Raw genomic sequence first — 17505 nt, 5'->3', positions numbered from 1 at the left:
CGCCACTTCCGCTCGAGCTCGCGGGGTTGCGGGTTCGCGTGCTGGTTGTCTGGCGGCGTGAGACGGTTCGTGGGACCCCGGTGGAGGCAGCGGCAGCAGCATCATGGTGAGCGGTGGAGGGGAGTGGTGTTGGCGGCGGCCGCGGCGCTCTGCGCTGGTTCGGCGCGGGGCAGGGAGGGTGTAGCGGAGCGGGGCGGGGCGGCGGCGGCCGCGCTTTCCGTAGTCCCGCGTGCCAGGGCCTGGTGCTCGCGCTCCTCCTCCACGCTTTGTCCGGCGGCGGTTGTAGCGCTCGCGGGTGGGGCGGCCTCGCGCCCTGTCCCGCGCGCGGGGAGGGGAGGCGGCGGCGGCGTTGGCGTTAGGCCTGGAAGGTTCTAGAGCGGCCGGCGGGACGCGGCCGGGCGGGCAGCGCCGCGTGGGCAGCGCCGCGTGGGCAGCGCCGCGTGGGCAGCGCCGCGTGGGCAGCGCCGCTCCTCTCGCCGGCAGGCGCAGCGCGGATCCCGGGCCCGCGCTGGGCTTCTCCGCCTCGCCTCCCCGCCTGCAGGAGAAGGTGTTTCGGCCCGCCTGCGCTCGGGGCCTTCATCATGGCTGACGTGATGGAGAGGGGCGGGAAGGCGCTTTGCTCCCCGACTCCCAAGAAGTCCTGGAGAGGCAGCGCCGAGGCACGGAGCGTGAGAGGCCGCTCTCGGTGAGCTCTCCGGAGCCTCTGTCGTGCCGTGTGCCGCCTGCTGCGCCCTTGTGGTTTGTCTTAGCCTAAGCCGTGGTGGAATGGGTACAAAGCCGGCAGAAAAAGCACTGCGCTGATCATCCGGCAAAGTCAGAACTCGGGGAACTTTCCTTAAGAGGGTTGATGCATTTGTTCTTCTGAGATTTGATCCTAATTCGTTTAAGTCATGGTCAGAATCATTTAGGCGAGCTCCAGCCGTTATCCTGGTGCTGCCAGCTGCACCCTTAAACTGTGTCCCGAAGCACCACTCCTTTGAAATAACTCCAGGGGTGATGACTCAACCGCTTCTCAGGGCAGTCTGCTCCAGTGCTTGACAACCCTTTTGGTGAAGAATTTTCACCAAGTGTCCATTCTAACTTGAGCCCCTAGTACAGGAAGGATCTGGAGGTGCTGGAAGGTGTCCAGAGAAGGGCCATGAGGATGAGCAGAGGGCTGGAGCTGCTCTGCCATGAGGACAGACTGAGGGAGTTGGGGCTGTGCAGGCTGGAGAAGAGAAGGCTCTGAGGAGACCTAATTGTGGCCTTCCAGTATCTGCAGGGGGCTCCAAGAAAGCTGGGGAGGGACTTGTGAGGGTGTCAGGGAGGGATAGGACTGGGGGGGGGGGGATGGAACAAAACTAGAAATGGGTAGATTCAGATTGGATGTTAGGAAGAAGTTGTTCCCCATGAGGGTGGTGAGAGACTGGCACAGGTTGCCCAGGGAGGTGGTGGAAGCCTCATCCCTGGAGGTGTTTGCAGCCAGGCTGGATGTGGCTGTGAGCAACCTGCTGTAGTGTGAGGTGTCCCTGCCCATGGCAGGGGGGTTGGAACTGGATGATCCTTGAGGTCCCTTCCAACCCTGACAATTCTATGATTTCCTCTTGTCCTCTCAAGTCCTTGAGTTCTTTGTGAGTATTAGGCTTTAACAATTTACATGGAAATGCATTTAAAAAAATTAAAAAGAAAAGAATTAAGGTTCAACATTAATATCAAAATACTAAATTTGCAGCATGCTTAAGTGCTGATGGTGGTACCTGTCCTGGAGCTGCCTGGAGCTGATGGTTAGCCACACAGACCAGCAACATCAATGTTGCCATGTACTGGTAACAGCCTTTCAGGTTTACAGATCTTATCAGAGAATATGCTGTCTTTAGGAACCGTTTGGAGTCTGGCTTGTAATCTTTTCTCCTGGTGAGGAGCTTGCCAGATAGATTTTAAAAGAAAGCAGCAAGATGAATTTGTAACCAAACCAAATGAGATGTAGAAATAAATAATAAAACATTCTTCAGGTTGTTAGTGTCAGGGATTTGTCTTTTAAGATTAATTGTTTCATTACAGTGAAGGAGACCTTCTTGCTGTCTACAGCTACCTGAAGGGAGGTTGTAGCCAGGTGGGGGTTGGTCTCTTCTACCAGGCAAGCAGCACCAGAACAAGAGGACACAGTCTCAAGCTGTGCCAGGGGAAGTTTAAACTGGATGTGAGGAAGAAATTCTTCCCAGAAAGAGAGATTGGCCATTGGAATGTGCTGCCCAGGGAGGTGGTGGAGTCACCATCTGTGGAGGTGTTTAGGAAGAGCCTGGATGAGGCACTTAGTGCCATGGTCTGGTTGCTTAGATGGTGTTGGGTGAGAGGTTGGACTGGATGATCTCACAGGTCTTTTCCAACCTGGTTAGTTCTGCATTCTGTATTCTGAATCTGCTTATGTTAACTCTGTTTTAGGCATCCCTTTCCCTTGCTCCTGTGAACATTTTCAAGGCAGGTGCAGATGAAGAAAAGGCAGAAACAGCTCGGTTGGTAAGTGTAATTCTCTGAGAAACTGGTAATTAAGCTTTGTCTTTCCTGTGTGAAATGTGTTGTATGGTAATGTGGATCTTCATCTGCTTCATTGTTTTTTTCTTGATGCATGTCTATGAACAAAAGGGAGGAGGAGGGTTGTTTGTCCTTAGCAATTAGAGAAACTCCTCAAAAGTGTTCAAAAAAACTGTGTACCTGAAGGCTGATGTGCACTGGGAGGCTTTGCTTTTGGCTGTGAGACAGACTTTTATGGTTTCTCTGAGAATTCAGTATATTTGATGTGGTTGTCAAAATGTAGCAGTTAAGAAACTTGGTCCCACATTGATCTGGCTGTCCAAATGCAGCAGTTAAGAAACTTGGACCCTCAGTGTGCTGGAAGGAGTGTGGGTGTCAAAAGGTGGTGCTGAAAGGAGTGTGGGTGTCAAAAGGTTGTGTTAACATGCACCCTGGCAAGTTATGGGCCAGCATCTACCTCTTACATGAAAGTAGAAATGAATGCTTTTCTAAGGTGCATTTGCTTTCATTTCAGTCATCCTTTGTTGGTGCCATTGCTATTGGTGACCTGGTGAAGAGCACTCTGGGTCCCAAAGGCATGGTAAGACAGCTGCAAGTTCTCTGTGGTCATACCTGTTAATGTAGTTTGAATAGCCAAAGCATGTTTTCAAGCCATTTTCTGTATCTTGTAGGACAAGATTCTTTTAAGTACCGGGAGAGATAGCACTGTAACGGTTACCAATGATGGTGCCACCATCCTGAAAGCTATTGGAGTTGACAACCCAGCTGCCAAGGTCTTGGTTGGTGAGTTTTTAACAGCTTGTCATTCAAGTACTGGGCAATTCTTCATTTGTGACTGTAGCCTGTGTAGTTTTTATTTGCTGTTAGAAAAATATTCAAATGGTGTGAAAAACTGAAGGGAGAGGGAGCGTCTCAGGCAAAGAGGCCAAGGTGGTGCAAGAGTTGTAAAATTGAGGCATATGCTGCCCTTGCAAAACTGCTCTGCTGTCTCCTTGCTTTCCCTAAACCTCAGTTTGTCCCAGGAGTCAGAAGGGACAAAAGACACTCATCTTTTGAATCCAGAACTTTACTTGGGTACACAGGTTCTCTCTGCTCCTCCCTGATTTAAATCTCTCCTATCACTTCATCAGTGTTCTACTTTGGACAGAGTTTTAACTTTGTGATCAGCTGTCTTAGTGTGCAGATCATGCAGCTTTAGTGACAAGCAGACCCCTGAACACCTCATTTTCAAGTTTCTTGATGACTTCCTGTTGCTGGGTCCTTATTTAACAGCAGTTCATGTGGCATCCTTGGCAATTACATTCTCTGATCCCATGTGTGTACCTCAGGCTGCCCTCTGGCCCTGCTTCTTCTGTTTAGAAATGGGGAGAGAGAGAAGTAGCACTTGACCATTGCCAAACTGGAACCAATCTCTAGGTTAAAAATGGAAGAGCAAGGTTTTGAAGGCTGCTGAGTTTGATGTGTGTGGCAGGTTTTTGTGTGGCTTAGAGTGACTTCTTTAAACTATTGAGGAGTAAGATTCTTCTTTTGTTCTTGAAACTAATCTGAGATCAGAATGTTGGTGTGTGAAGCTGGTACAGGTAAGCCTGGCATGTTGAGCCAAAACATTAATGCAGAAACTTCTTTCTTCAGATATGTCAAAGGTTCAGGATGATGAAGTCGGTGATGGAACTACATCTGTCACAGTGCTGGCAGCTGAATTACTGAGGGTAATGTACTACAGTTCTTAAGATGTGTTTCTGTTTGGCAGTGTGCTCCTGTGATACCAGTAGGGGGTGTGTCATTAGGTGTTTATGAAGAGAGCTTCAGAATGCTCTATTGCCACTGAAATGGATAGGGAAAACTCCTTAGGCATTGTCTCATTAAGAATTTTTAGAGGTTTATACTCTATTCTGCTCTGAATTCATAAGAATTCTAATTTGGTGTATTGTGAGATGTTGTTTTATCTTATTCCATTATGCAAGTGAAACAGAGAAGGATCACTGTCACAGGCCACTTCCTAGATGTTGCACACAGTAGCCTGGAGCACTACTTAGCTGTGAGATTCAGTCCTCTGAAATCCTTTTCCATAACATTGATGAGGAAAAAAGACTCAATTTTTGTTGTGGTGTGCATGAGTCCTGAATTCCTGCTCTTGCTTCAACCTCTGCCTACAGAGTTTGCACTGCCAGGCTCACTTCAGGAGTGAGGAGCTCATGTTGGCAGTGCTATGCCAGTGAATCGAATCATCTCAGATTAGAATAGAATAAACCAGGTTGGAAGAGACCTTCAAGATCATCATGTCCAACCTATCATCCAACACCCCCTAATCAACTAAACCATGGCACCAAGCACCCTATCAAGTCTCCTCCTGAACACCTCCAGGGATGGTGACTCCACCACCTCCTTGGGCAGCCCATTCCAATGGGCAATCACTCTCTCTGCGTAGAACTTCGTCCTAACCTCCAGCCTAAACCTCCCCTGGCACAGCCTGAGACTGTGTCCTCTTGTTCTGGTGCTGGCTGCCTGGGAGAAGAGACCAACCTCTGCCTGTCTACAACCTCCCTTCAGGTAGTTGTAGAGCAAGAAGGTGACCCCGAGTCTCTTCTTCTCCAGGCTAAGCAACCCCAGCTCCCTCAGCCTCTCCTCACAGGGCTGTGTTCCAAGCCCTTCCCCAGCTTTGGTGCCCTTCTCTGGACACCTTCCAGCAAGTCAATATCTTACCTAAACTGAGGGGCCCAGAACTGGACACAGGACTCAAGGTGTGGCCTAACCAGTGCAGTGTCCAGGGGCAGAATGACCTCCCTGCTCCTGCTGGCCACACTCTTCCTGATGCAGGCCAGGATGCCATTGGCCCTCCTGGCTGCCTGGGCACACTGCAGGCTCATGTTCAGCCTACCATCAACCAGCACCCCCAGGTCCCTCTCTGCCTGACCTTTTTATGAAGAGCAGCTGAGAAATTATTTGTGAGCTTGCCAAGTTCCTTGCAAAAAGGAAGTTTGGGGTGGTGGGGTTTATTTTTGTTTGTTTCAGCTACACTTTCAAGTAAACAAGAAACTGCTCTCAACCGTGAAGTGGAGGATTGCTATTTGAAGTATATGTTTGGTTGCTATTCCTATTTGAGCTAGGATTAGGTTTTATAATCGATATTTCTTGGTGATAGTCCATGGGCAGCTCATATGTGCCTAGGCTGGAAGAGGAGCCTGCCAGTAGTGTGATTTTAATTTCATTGTTACAGCTCTCTGGCTTTTACTGACATTCAGAACTTTCTGATTACTTGGAAGTGTCTGGGCAATCAGTGCAAATGTACCTTGGAGGATAAAAGCTGATTATTCATTTCATTTAAATAGGAAGCAGAATTATTAATTGCCAGGAAGATTCATCCTCAGACCATCATTTCAGGCTGGAGAGCAGCCACAAAAGCTTCAAGAGAGGCACTTTTGAAAGCAGCTGTGGATCATGGGTTAGTAGTGTACATTTCCTTGTAATTGTTTATAAACCAGCCAAGATTAAAACATCAGTGAGAACTGTAGACCACTGGGAAACTGTTCACTCACTTGTTCTGTTGTAACTAAAGTGAAGGCTGAGTTTAGCAGTTTCAACAGTTAAGAGAGAAAAGGTTGTGTTTTCTTTAGATAAACTCCAGAAGTCTTATGAAATTATTTAAAGTAACTGACAGTGTGCAGGGACAACTAAGCAATTATTTGCTCCCTAAATCAAATATCTGAGCTGTTATTTCAGATTTCATACTCTGATTTTACATGTGACTATTTAGAGTAGAATAGAATAGACCAGGTTGGAAGAGACCTTCAAGATCATGGTGTCCAACCTATCATCCAACACCACCCAACCAACTAACCCATGGCACCAAGCACCCCATCAAGTCTCCTCCTGAACACCTCCAATGATGGTGGCTCCACCACCTCCCCAGGCAGCCCATTCCAATGGGCAATCACTCTCTCTGTGTAGAACTTCTAACCTCCAGCCTGAACCTCCCCTGGCACAGCCTGAGACTGTGTCCTTTTGTTCTGGTGCTGGGTGCCTGGGAGAAGAGACCAACCCCCACCTGGCTACAACCTCCCTTCAGGCAGTTGTAGAGAGCAAGAAGGTCTCCCCTGAGCCTCCTCTTCTCCAGGCTAAGCAACCCCAGCTCCCTCAGCCTCTCCTCACAGGGCTGTGCTCCAGACCCCTCCCAACTTTGTTGCCCTTCTCTGGACACCTTCCAGCAAGTCAACATCCTACCTGAACTGAGGGGCCCAGAACTGGACACAGGACTCAAGGTGTGGCCTAACCAGTGCAGTGTCCAGGGGCAGAATGACCTCCCTGCTCTTGCTGGCCACACTGTTCCTGATGCAGGCCAGGATGCCATTTGCTCTCTTGGCTGCCTGGGCACACTGCAGGCTCATGTTCAGCCTACTATCAACCAGCACCCCCAGGTCCCTCTCTGCCTGGCTGCTCTCAGCCACTCTGTCCCCAGCCTGTGGCACTGCATGGGGTTGCTGTGGCCACTGTGCAGAACCCAGCACTTGGATGTGTTCAATCTCATACTGTTGGATTTTTAACCTGGTAATTGGAGAGCACAGGCTTTCTACAGGTGAATTGCAAAGGTGGAAGGTCATGTTCTGGGACACTGGAGGCATTCTGTGCAGCATTCCTCAGAATGGAACATGGTACACATAGATGCAGGCTAGAAGGGAGGCACTTTGGTAGGTTAATGATAGCGAAGGGTTTTAAGCTTTTCACTTTTAACTGTGTGGGCTTTATTTTTAGTGATGATGAAGTCAAGTTCCGTGAAGACCTGATGAACATCGCAGGAACAACTCTTTCATCAAAATTACTTACTCATCATAAGGATCACTTTGTCAAACTAGCTGTGGAAGCTGTTCTTAGGTTGAAAGGTTCTGGTAACTTGGAGGCTATCCATGTCATTAAGAAACTTGGTGGAAGTTTGGCTGATTCCTACTTAGATGAAGGTAAGTCTTTGGATTTGTATGTTGGCTGTAAGTGTGCTTTAGAAATGAAACTGTTAAGAGTTATCACATCTCTATAGAATATTTTTTTCCTGGGAAACTTTTCTCTGTTCTTAAACAACAAATATGAGGAGGGGTTGTAATAATGTTATGGGGGGTTTTAATGTGAATAGAACAGAATTAACCAGGTTGGAAAAGACCTTTGAGATCGGGTCCAACCTATCGCCCAACACCATCTCATCAACTCAACCATGGCACCAAGCTCCCCATCCAGTCTCTTTTTAAACATCTCCAGTGATGGTGACTCCACCACCTCCCTGGGCAGCACATCCCAATGGCCAATCTCACTTTCTGTCAAGAACTTCTTCCTAACATCCAGCCTAAACTTCTCCTGCTGCAGCTTGAGACTGTGTCCTCTTGTTCTGGTGCTGAAGTCTTACGACATCTTGCTGTTAACCACAGGGTTTTTACTCGACAAGAAGATTGGTGTGAATCAACCAAAAAGAATTGAAAATGCCAAGATCCTCATTGCAAACACTGGAATGGATACAGACAAGATTAAGGTACGTGGCAGAACTGCTGTTGTGAAGTAATGGTTTGGTAAGTGGAGTTCTTTTTGTAGACTGAGCTCTTTGGTTTTGGTTTAGATTTTTGGCTCTCGTGTCAGAGTGGATTCTACAGCCAAGGTGGCAGAAATAGAACAGGCAGAGAAGGAAAAAATGAAGGAGAAGGTAGACCGTATCCTTAAGCATGGAATAAACTGCTTTATTAACAGGTATGTATTTCCTGGGGGGTGGGGGGAAGTAGAGGTTTTATAATGCAGTTAGAAAGCAGCACAATAAAAATACTGTGAGTGTGAAGAACATTACTTACTCTATCTGTCAAATTAGGTGATCATACCTAATGTTTGATTTGTTGGCTAGGGTTTTTTTTTCCCTAGTGCACCATTTCTCCCCTCCCTCCCCCCACCTTTGGGAAGTGATGTTCCTTAACCAGGAATTTGTGTTTCAGTCCAGTTGAAGCACTCTGCTTTTATACAACCATTTATGAATATCAGTGGTATTGTCCCTACCCCCCTTTGGTGTTGAGAGTCTGTATTGCTGCTGCTGCTTGCATTTAGTTGAGACTGAGGCTATCCTTTTTCCTGCTTCCTGGGAAGCTGCTTATCTAGTACTACATCAAAGAACAGGAGTTATAAGATGTGGTGGGTTGAAATTTCCCCCCCCAATGTTAAATTTGCCAGACCAGCTCAGTTGGAAGCAAATGAAAGCTGTATTTACAAGCAAAACCACAAGCTACAATGAAATGCAATGAAGATGTACAAAGTGTACAATAGTTACAGGGTAACAGAATAGAATAGAATTAACCAGGTTGGAAAGTGACCTTTGAGATCGAGTCCAACCTACCATCCAACACTGTCTCTTACAGCTCACCTTCAAAGTCTGTGTTAAACCTGGGTAGGAACCACTGACCGATGAATCTCACACTCCTGCTGTCTGTGTCGTGTTTCACATATGTTATGGTCATGTATCAGCAGAATTAGCACTCTCTTAGTGAACATGATATAGATACACAGTCCTGTTGTGTCCAGGTCCTCCCAGAGTCAAGGGTCCTGTTGGCAAATTGGTGGAAGAATTCCTTGAAGTATGTAAAAAAAAAATAGACTCCTTAACTCCTAAGGAATCTCTGGTAGCAGGCAGTCACTGTAGCCAGGCCAGTGGTACTCCAGTTAGATTGACTCTGGACTTCCAGATTTAACTCCCTGATAAAAACTGACTTCTGCTTATAGGCAGGCTGTAGATCCTCTTCACATATGATACTGTAAGAGCTTACCAGTAAACTCTCACTGAGGAGAGGCTTGGTGGGATCAAGGCTGTACAGATCCAGAGTAGGAAGAATCTCCTCTGCACATATCCAGCAGCACCAGCTGTCTCTTTTGAAGGTAGATTAGAAACCTCTTGTTTTGAAAGAGATGGCATCGGGAACCTACTGCTAAGGCAGCATGCCCTTTGTGGTCTGCTCCTTTGTGTACATTGCAAGGCTGGCCATTTATTATTCCAAGAGAGTTGTTTACTGGTTGGGTTTTATATTGGTGAAGGAATTACAAAGACCTTGCTTCACATGTGGTTCTAGTGCACTCTGCTGGAGTAGGCAGTTGAGTGCCCAGCAGGCACTTAGGATGAAAGGACTCAGAAATTAAAGCATACAATTCTCTGCACTCAGCCTGTCTTTAGGGGAAGGGTATTTCAAACACCTTGGGTTTCTCATTTTTTCCTTAGCTTTGCATGCTTCCCTGTCCCTGCATTGGCCTCTGATGTGCCTGTGTTTTAATTGTAGACAGCTGATTTACAACTACCCTGAACAACTCTTTGGAGCTGCTGGTGTCATGGCTATTGAACACGCAGACTTTGCGGGTGTGGAACGTCTGGCTCTGGTTACAGGTACACAGAATGCCTTGGTGTATGAAACTTGGAATCACAGAAACACTCAGGTTGGAAAAGAGCCTCAGAATCACCAAGTCCAACCAACAACCTTACTCTTACAAAGTTCATCTCCAAACCATAGCCCCAAGCACCACATCCAAACCACCTTCAAACACAGCCAGGCTTGGGGACTCCACCACCTCCCTGGGCAGCACATTCCAATGCCTGAGCACTCTTTGTGTCAAAATTTGTTTCCTGATGACCAGTCTAAACTTGCACTATTTCATGTGCAGTAAATGTTAATGCTTGACCACCTAGTTTGTACTTCTTACTGTTAAGCAGATCTGTAAGTGTGAAAAGTTCTTGAAATAACCTTTGCTTCACACTAGAGCAGAAACAGATATGGAGGACCCTATGAAATTGGCCACAAGAACTTAGTGCTTTATTAACTGCTATGTAACTGTCAGTGTTTCTTCAGAAGCAAGTATCCCAGCTTTCATCTTAAGCATGTTATACTTTGCATATAGAAGGTCTGATTCTGAATCCTCCCTGCATAATGATTTAACAGACATTTTTCCTTCTCTGGCACATGTGAATAAAGAATCATGTATCTGTCTGTGGAATATCATTTACCCAGTTAGTGCCATGTGGTAATTTTCTTCCCTACTGTAGAATGTTTTCTGTCAAGACCCTGCTTGATAAACTTGGATTCTAGGGAAAAGATGGAACTTAGCAATTGAAAGAGTAAGATGATAAATCTGTGAGTTACAAATGTAGCTGTGAAAGGACTGTTGTTTGATTGTAATAATGGAGAAGACTAAAGAGCCAGCTGGTGTTAAAGTTTTGGGCCTGAGTCATCAACTTGAGCTGGACCTGAGATAATGTGATAAGCCTGGTTAGCTTGAGTAGTGATCAGTGTACATGTGACTTCAGTAACTAATGAAAATACCTGGAATGCTAGAGATGAAGAAAGGAATGCTACAGATGGAGGTGACTGGCTCAGCTTAGCAAAACTGCAGCAGGAATTGTGTATGGCTGTTTGTAGGCATGTTGACACAGGCAAAGGCTTGACTGAGAAAAATACTGCTTATGTTCTGCATCATAGAATCATCAAATTCAAAGCCACTTTTGTAGACAAAGGAAGTGGGCCATGTCAGACCACACTGGATCAAACAGTGTAGCTGAAATAGTAAGCACAAGCTTTACTATAAATCTTGTCTCTCCTTGTTCTGCTGCGACTACAGCAGTGCTGCAAGCTAATGCTGAATAACGGAGCATACGTTGGGACTGGATCCATCTGAATGGTTTTCTAATGGGAAGAACAAAGGACTAGGACAATATTCCATTCAGAGTTGTTTTGGTCTTTGTGATACCTGTGTTGTTTAAGACATGGGAGTTCACATAAGTGCATGATACTGCTGCTATGATGTGGCACAGATTCAGGGGAATGGTTCAACCACCATCAGGCAGGCAGAACAAATGCCTGCACAAGCTCCAGTTTAAGAACATGACAAACTTGATTTAGTATTTTGTGCACAGTTCATCAGTGAGTACTATTAAAACTTGAAACAGATTGACATTTTACTACTGGCAAAGATCAACAGTCTCTTACCCAGACAGACCTCAGTGTAATTCTTGCACTGTTGTAGTTGTGAAATGAAATGTTGGTGTTTAAAGGGCTTGGTAACATCAGTGGGAGCTTTTTCATCCCATGTGCTGGCACTGGGAAAAACTGTCCTATCAGCATTGTTCATTTAAAGTTATGCTGGGACAAGTAGGGAAAGGAGGGGTTATATAGGGGTTTTTTTGGTGATTCTTCCCCCTTTCCCAGGTAGATCCTGAATGGATACTTCCATTGTGAGCTCTCTGATTTCTCTATGATGTTACATTTCTAGGTGGTGAAATTGCATCAACCTTTGATCACCCTGAGCTAGTAAAACTGGGAAGCTGCAAGCTTATTGAAGAGGTCATGATTGGAGAAGATAAACTCATTCATTTCTCTGGAGTGGCAATGGGTAAGTGTTTGATCACTACTGGCATGTTTTAACTTTGGCATTAAGCTCTGCTAATGCTGTTCAGTTACCAGGGTGGCACAGGAATTTTGTAACCATGTTTAATCAAAGCTTTGCTCTTTGGTAAAAGTACAGGATGTTAGAGGTTGGAAGGGACCTCGAGAGATCTTCCAGTCCAACTCCCCTGTCAGGGCAGGAGCATAGAATCCAGCACAGGTCACACAGGAACACAACCAGACAGGGCTGGAAAGGCTCCACAGAAGGAGACTCCACAACCTCTCTGGGCAGCCTGTTCCAGGGCTCTGGGACCCTCCCAGTGAAGAAGTTCTTCCTCATGTTGAGCTGGAACCTCCTGTGCTGCAGTTGCCATCCATTGCCCCTTGTCCTGTCTCAGGGTGCAAGTGAGAAGAGACTGTCCCTTCCTTCCTGACACCAGCCCTCAGATACTTATCTGCATTTATGCCAGCACTGTAACGTCTCTGAGGGGCTGTTTGAGACAACACTGACTCTCTTAAATAAGATGTTATGGAACAGCTGATGAAGCAATAGCACAGTGTACAACATATCATTCTGCCTGGGAGATGTCATCATTCTTTCTGCTGCCAATTGCCCACGTGGGGTTGGACTTGCCCGTTGGGGTTAGACTCAATGATCTCCAGAGGTCCCTTCCAACCCCTAACATCCTGTGACCTGTGCTTGACTGTGGTGATAGCAAAACCATTAGGGATGTTTTGTCTGGCATCTTTTTATATCTTTGGTTCTTTGCCTCCTTTTTAATGTTTTTGCATTTGCCCTTTTTAGGTGAGGCTTGCACCATAGTTCTGCGTGGAGCAACGCAGCAGATTCTAGATGAAGCAGAGAGGTCTTTGCATGATGCTCTCTGTGTTCTTGCCCAGACAGTGAAGGACACTAGAACTGTGTATGGTGGAGGTGAGTATTGGATTCTTTGTACATGATAAACCTTTTGTATCACTGTTCAAGTTGGGTCTAAAACATCCCTTTGTCTTCACTGAGTAGGCTGTTCAGAGATGCTGATGGCTAACGCTGTTGCAGAGCTTGCCATCCGAACTCCTGGCAAAGAGTCTGTTGCAATGGAGTCCTTTGCTAAGGCTTTACGAATGGTGAGTTTGTTTAATCACATTGCTGGATTGATAGATGGAGTTTCACTCAGTTCACTGCCTTCTGACATCAGATAACTGCTTCTCTTCTTCAAAGTTTTGGTCTTTGTGGCAGTTCAGGCTGGGTGCTTCCTGTACCTGCCACATAAGTTACATCTCTGGTGTCCTGAGTGTCCAACCCAGTGGGGTGGACACAGGCAACAGCCTGTTTCATACCCATAATATCCTGTGCCCTATAAATCCATCTGCAAAGTCCTTCTCTGCCTCTTTCTTCCCTCTCTGCACCTGTGGGAGATGCTCCCTATTGGGGAATGCTGGGGGAGTATCTCAAAGCCTCTTAGGTCTGGCTAGGCCTAATGCCAGGAGGAGAAGGGGTTGGGGCAGTCTCAGACCTGGCCAGCCTGAGACGAGCTTAGCAGTGTGGGGGGAAGAAAGAGCCCTGGGGGGTTTGGGTACACCCTCAGGTGGGCAGAAGGGAAGTGCTGGGAGGCTTTTGGGTGTGCTGTGAGGGGCTCTGTATGCTTTGGGATTCTTTTGTCACTATGCTTTGTAGCTTCTGTAAAACACTTAACTGCTTTTCCATTTCAGCTTTCCATCACTTCTGCAATCCCTCTGTGTGATGAGTGTCATTCTTTTGCCCCTCTCAGGGGCAAGAGAGAATCTGCCTGGCCTCAAAGCAGGACAGTCTTTTAGAAGTAAAAAAAAGTGACATTTAGCAACACATCTCAGTTGAACAGAGGGGGAAATGTTACTGTTTTCTCTCCTAGAAAAAAAAAAAAGTATTGATGTATTTTAGTGATTGTGCATGTTAAAGAGCCTCTTCACTTGCTAGCCCTCTTAATTGGTTCTTGCTTCTCTTCCCTGTGAGGTTAAAAGTGCAGAAGAAATAGCTGATGATAAAATTGTCCTTCTAATTTGACAACTGATGTAGAAAAGAACAGCCCTTGTATTCAGTTGTTACCCTAGTGCCATTTGGTAGCATTCATGCTGTAGTACTTCAGAAGTTTCTAGACTTGCACTGGAGAGTCCATCTTGGTAGGAAGTAAGAGTATCACAGGAAATGTTCATAGGATGTAACTGTGCTAACAGACTGTTGATTTGGGGGAAAAAAGGCTTGTCTGTAATTCAGATTAGTGAAAACCTTTCTTAGGAAATAAAAGGTCATAGGAAAATAAACTCTCCTGAGAAAGTCAAATGACAGGAGCATGGTGAGACTTGGCATCAGCTGTTCAGTCAGCACAAGCAATTTGCACTGGTGTTGGTTAAACAGTGAACAGAATGATCTGGTGGTTAATGCTTACCAGTGAGCTTCTGTTCTTACAATGAATGAATTTCTTCCTCTCCATGTAAAATGAGCTGACAAATCTGCTGCTATGCTACTGTCTTATTAAGAGTCTTAAACTTAGAAAGTGCAGGTCATTCTCCCTTGTACACTGCACTGGTTAGGCCACATCTTGAGTCCTGTGTCCAGTTCTGGGCCCCTCAGTTTAGGAAAGATGTTGAGATGCTGGAAGGTGTCCAGAGAAGGGCAACAAAGCTGGGGAGGGGTTTGGAACACAAGCACTATGAAGAGAGTTTGAGGGAGCTGGGGTTGCTTAGCCTGCAGAAGAGGAGGCTCAGGGGAGACTTTATTGCTCTCTACAGCTACCTGAAGGGAGGTTGTAGCCAGGAGGGGGTTGGTCTCTTCTCCCAGGCACCCAGCACCAGAACAAGAGGACACAGTCTCAAGCTGTGCCAGGGGAGGTTTGGGCAGGATGTTAGGAAGAAATTCTTCCCAGCAAGAGAGCTTGGCCATTGGAATGTGCCTGCCCAGGGAGGTGGTGGAGTCACCATCACTGGAGGTGTTTAGGAGGCTTGATAGGGTGCTTGTTGCCATGATAAACCATGATTAGATGGTGTTGGATGATAGGTTGGACTTCATGATCTTGAAGGTCTCTTCCAACCTGGTTTATTCTATTCTAAAGTTAGTTTGGATTTTTGTTGGTTAGTTTGGGGTTTTTTCCCCTTTTTCCATATCTTCTGACCACTGTAACAGATCATCTGCCATGTTTTTGAAACTTGGAATGGTAACTAATACCAAAGTGTGGTTTATGTTGACTGGGGATCAGTCCCTGCATTAATTAACAACAACCTGTCTTTATCCCCTTAGATCCCCACAATAATAGCTGACAACGCTGGCTATGACAGTGCAGATCTGGTTGCTCAGCTCAGAGCTGCTCACAGTGAGGGAAAGACAACTTATGGACTTGGTAAGGGGACTTGTGTTACTGGATTCCTGTCTGGGGGGTGCTTAGGCTTATTAACGCTTGGTCACACATGCTGATTTCTGTTAGCTTTGCATAGGATGTAGGCAAACAGCATTAGGTTCCTTTGTCATTCTGCAAGCCTGGTGATAAGAGACAGAAGATTTGTTCCTGCACCCTGCAGGGCATGGTTTCCACCTGTTCCTTACTTACATTGAGTCTGCTTACATTAAGCCTGAAAAGAAAGGCAATGATTTAATACCCAACAAAACCTCAACCCAACCAAACATCTCTTCTCCCCTGAAAAATGGTGTGAAGGACTCTGAAGTTGATGTATCTAAGGAAAACAGTGCTGAGAGTCCTGCTTGGATCTTGTCCCCTCTTCTCAGGCTATAAAGTTTTGATCATTCGTTTGTTTTTCTGTAATTGCAACATGTTAGGCTTAAATCAGAAGCCTAGAAGTGAAAGACTTTATTTAATACTTCCCTTACTATCAGTATGGATCTTTTGAGCTACCATACTGTCAGCTTCTTACTGTTTCCTTTGAAAGCCACACAAGTTAAAAACCCCAAACCAACACAGCAAAGAGAACACAAAAAAATCCCATCCATAATGTGTCTGTGCTTCCAGATATGAAGGAGGGCACCATTGGAGACATGGCACTCTTGGGAGTGACAGAAAGCTTTCAAGTCAAGAGACAAGTTCTGCTGAGTGCAGCTGAAGCAGCAGAAATGATTCTTCGTGTAGATGACATTATCAAAGCAGCACCAAGGTATGTTCTGAGTATCTCCATGGTCAGGCGCAGTGAGACTGAATCACTTCCTTCTGTGGAAGAGAGGCTGTGCAGAAAAGTCTTCTTCTGAAAAGCTCTTATTTGAAGTGAAGACTGGCATCCAACATGCTAACGTTGGTCTTACATGAGGTCTTCTGCATTGGCAGTATGAGAGCCATCAGTGCACTTAAATGAGCATGCCTGAGCAATGCCTAGGTCATTGGCCAAGGAAGCCAATGGTATCCTGGCCTGGATTAGAAAAGCTGTGTCCAGCAAGAGCAGGGAGGTGATTGTCCCCTGGGACTCAGCTCTGGGGAGGACACACCTCGAGTGCTGTGTCCAGTTTGGGGCACCTCAATCCAAGAGAGATGTGGAGGTGCTGGAGCCAGGGCAGAGGAGGGCAAGGAAGCTGGGAAGGGCCTGGAGAAGAAATCTGATGAAGAGCAACTGAAGGAGCTGGGGATGGTTAGTGTGAAAGAGAGGAGGCTGAGGGGAGACCTCCTGGCTCTCTGCAGCTACCTGCAAGGAGGTTGTGGAGAGGTTGGTGCTGGTCTCTGCTCCCAGGTCATTAGTGACAGAACAAGAGGGAATGGCCTCAAGCTGCCAGTGGGGAGGTTCAGACTGGACATTAGTTAAGCATTTTTCAGGGCAAGAGTGGTCAGGGATTGGAATGTGCTGCCCAGGGAGGTGATGGAGTCCCCATCCCTGGAGGTGTTCAAAAAAGGATTGGATGTGGCACTTGGAGCCATGGTTTAGTTAGTCAGGAGGTGTTGGGTGACAGGTTGGACTCTCTGAGGTCTTTTCCAACCTTAGTGATTCTGTGATTCTAAGACACTGCCTTTTGCACTGTGGGAATAAAGCTAGAGCTGGACACAAAATGCCATCTGAAACTGAAGAGTCAGGGTTGGTGGGGAGCCTCCTGGCTGTCAGCATGGCTCCAAATGTTGTGGTTTTTCTTGTTCTCCCCAGGAAGCGTGTCCCAGACCATCGCCCCTGCTAAGTCTCTTCACTCCCTGAGGAGCTGTGGACCAGATCTCGCCTAGGAGTTGTTTTTTCTAATGATCTAGTTTTTGTGAGATTATGGAACAGAAGCTTGAGATGAGCAGATCTCCATCAAGTAACTGTCTTCAGTTGGGTTTAACTTATTACACTTTCTCTGTGTCATGGGGCAAAACTCTTGTTTAAGCAAAGCAGGGGTTTTGTACAAGCCTCTTTCTTCTGTTCCTCTCCAGGTTCCACTTAAAAACACACAGGAGAAAAAGAATAAATTCACATTCATTCAAGTTGTAGTTGTCTCTGTGCAGAATGAAGAAGGGCTTCTTCCTTACAGCAGCTGTGCTGCTCACCCTCTGTCCTCAGATGCTTCAGGTGGTGGCCTGCCAGACTGTGGAGGATCACCTCAAGCCTTTGTAGCTTGCTGACCTGGTGTTTGGTGTGGGTGTTTTATCCCAGTCTTGGCTGTACAGGCTTTGAGCTG

The 17505-nt window shown here is 46.5% G+C and overlaps 1 protein-coding gene across 1 annotated transcript; it reads left to right on the top strand.

Moving 5' to 3' along the window:
* Positions 1-17311, top strand: CCT2 (chaperonin containing TCP1 subunit 2). Its single transcript, XM_068170625.1, has 16 exons — positions 1-106; positions 2422-2496; positions 3026-3091; positions 3183-3294; positions 4144-4220; positions 5841-5953; positions 7261-7463; positions 7923-8023; positions 8108-8235; positions 9798-9901; positions 11779-11898; positions 12697-12825; positions 12913-13016; positions 15163-15262; positions 15887-16028; positions 16998-17311. The coding sequence occupies exons 1-16, from the start codon at positions 104-106 to the stop codon at positions 17026-17028; spliced, it is 1608 nt and encodes a 535-aa protein (XP_068026726.1). The 5' UTR covers positions 1-103; the 3' UTR covers positions 17029-17311.
* Positions 17312-17505: the final 194 nt, after the last annotated feature.

This window comes from Melanerpes formicivorus, unplaced genomic scaffold (genome assembly GCF_026170545.1).
Source record: "Melanerpes formicivorus ecotype bairdi unplaced genomic scaffold, bMelFor1.0.p_v2 SCAF_474, whole genome shotgun sequence".
NCBI lineage: Eukaryota > Metazoa > Chordata > Aves > Piciformes > Picidae > Melanerpes > Melanerpes formicivorus.
The sequence above is the reverse complement of the archived record's forward strand: the minus strand, read 5'-3'. Positions and strand labels throughout refer to the sequence as shown.

Coding starts and splice junctions, on each gene's coding strand:
- CCT2 (XM_068170625.1), top strand. Junction 3,092..3,182: donor CTCTGGGTCCCAAAGGCATG/GTAAGACAGCTG, acceptor TGTATCTTGTAG/GACAAGATTCTTTTAAGTAC. Junction 7,464..7,922: donor TGATTCCTACTTAGATGAAG/GTAAGTCTTTGG, acceptor TGTTAACCACAG/GGTTTTTACTCGACAAGAAG.